The following is a 1,550-nucleotide window of genomic DNA, read 5'->3' as shown; positions in this document are numbered from 1 at the left end:
ATAGGATGGGGATGAGGAAGAGGATAGGATGAGGACGAGAATGAGAATAAGGATAGGATGAGGACGAGGATGAGGATAGGATTAGGACGATAATGAGGATGAGGATAGGATGTCGATTTGGACGAGGATGAGGATAAGATGAGGACGAGAATGAGGATGAGGAGTAGAAGGGGGATGAGGAAGAGGAAGAGGATGAGGATGAGGATAGGAGAATCGAAAGAAGCAAGTAATTCCGCATACTGGTGGTTCTAAGCCTAATTCAAGAAGAAGGCGTGAGATGGTAGCGACACTATCATATTACTTTTTATTTATTTAGACTTTGCACTTATTAATTTTTATTTATTTAGAAAAGCTCAACTTTGACTTAAGTTTTCTATATTTTAGATGGTGAATGGGAAGCCACCAGGTCGTGGAAACTTATACGTTGCCACTCATAAAAGGAAGGATGGAACATTTGTAAATGAAGCGGCAAAGATTGTAGCGGTAGGTTCAATCTAATTAACTAATCTTCTTTGCATGGATTGAATTTTAATCTTCAAATTTTTACAATTGATAACATTTTTGCATGCATGTAGGAACAAATTCAAGAGGCTTTGACTCAAACCAACATTGATGAATCTGAAGTTTCTCCTCATGATTTCGTTGGTAGAGTGATGGGACTAGATCACTCTGGGAGAGTGCTAACCATGGGTATGGGAGCAGTTCCTACGAATACATATAGGAATACTAGACTTCGAGTTTCTGATTTGAGCCACTCTTCATCATTTGCTGCCGCATCTTCATCTTCTAATGATTGGCGAGAAAGATGCAACAATTTGGAATCAGCATTTAAGTCCTACATCATAATGAAAGAAGGAGGGATCCCTGAAGGATTGGCTAACTTCTTTACACATGTATGTGCAAGTACCATTATTATATTCAATATTTTGTTTGTTTGTTTGAATTTCCTGGTTTGAACATAATGAGATTTTGAAAGTTTCCATTTCTGGTTAGATATAGTATAAATTGTTCAATGTTTGATATAGTATAAATTGTCACCAGGAGGCTAGCAAAATCTATTGTCTAACTATACATGAATGTGCATGTTGCTGACTTGCATGTCGACCTTGCATTTGGCATATTACTTATTAGTTATTGCCTATAGATACATAGTCTTTATATGCGTTGATAAAAATCAAGAAGTATTCACCGTTAGCATTTGTACAATTTGGGGTATCAGCTATGACATTGTTGATACATATCCTTTTTACACATGTAGTATTGTACACTTGCTACAGTGTTAAGATTGTTTTATGGATTTCATCATTAAACAAGGAAGTGTTGTTGTTATTTTTACATTCTTAGTTAGTATATAATGATGCAATAATTCTTAATGTTTTTTATTATTTCAGGGAAATGATGATGCAAGTATGCCTAATACACCTTTGGGTGCAAGAGGATCATCTGGAGCCAGCAACATTTAGAATATTTGTTATGTATTTTGTTTTTAAAGTGTGATATGAGACTACTTTTAGTTTTTTGAGATTTTTTGGTGTATCTGAATTTATAAC

General features: G+C 35.2%; 1 protein-coding gene across 1 annotated transcript; it reads left to right on the top strand.

The window, feature by feature from the left end:
- Nucleotides 220-1,550, top strand: LOC109358800. Its single transcript, XM_019603249.1, has 4 exons — nucleotides 220-280; nucleotides 385-483; nucleotides 576-893; nucleotides 1,392-1,550. Exons 1-4 carry the CDS (start codon nucleotides 278-280, stop codon nucleotides 1,461-1,463), a joined length of 492 nt encoding a protein of 163 aa, XP_019458794.1. The 5' UTR covers nucleotides 220-277; the 3' UTR covers nucleotides 1,464-1,550.

Source organism: Lupinus angustifolius, chromosome LG01 (assembly GCF_001865875.1).
Source record: "Lupinus angustifolius cultivar Tanjil chromosome LG01, LupAngTanjil_v1.0, whole genome shotgun sequence".
Lineage (NCBI taxonomy): Eukaryota > Viridiplantae > Streptophyta > Magnoliopsida > Fabales > Fabaceae > Lupinus > Lupinus angustifolius.
The sequence above is the reverse complement of the archived record's forward strand: the minus strand, read 5'-3'. Positions and strand labels throughout refer to the sequence as shown.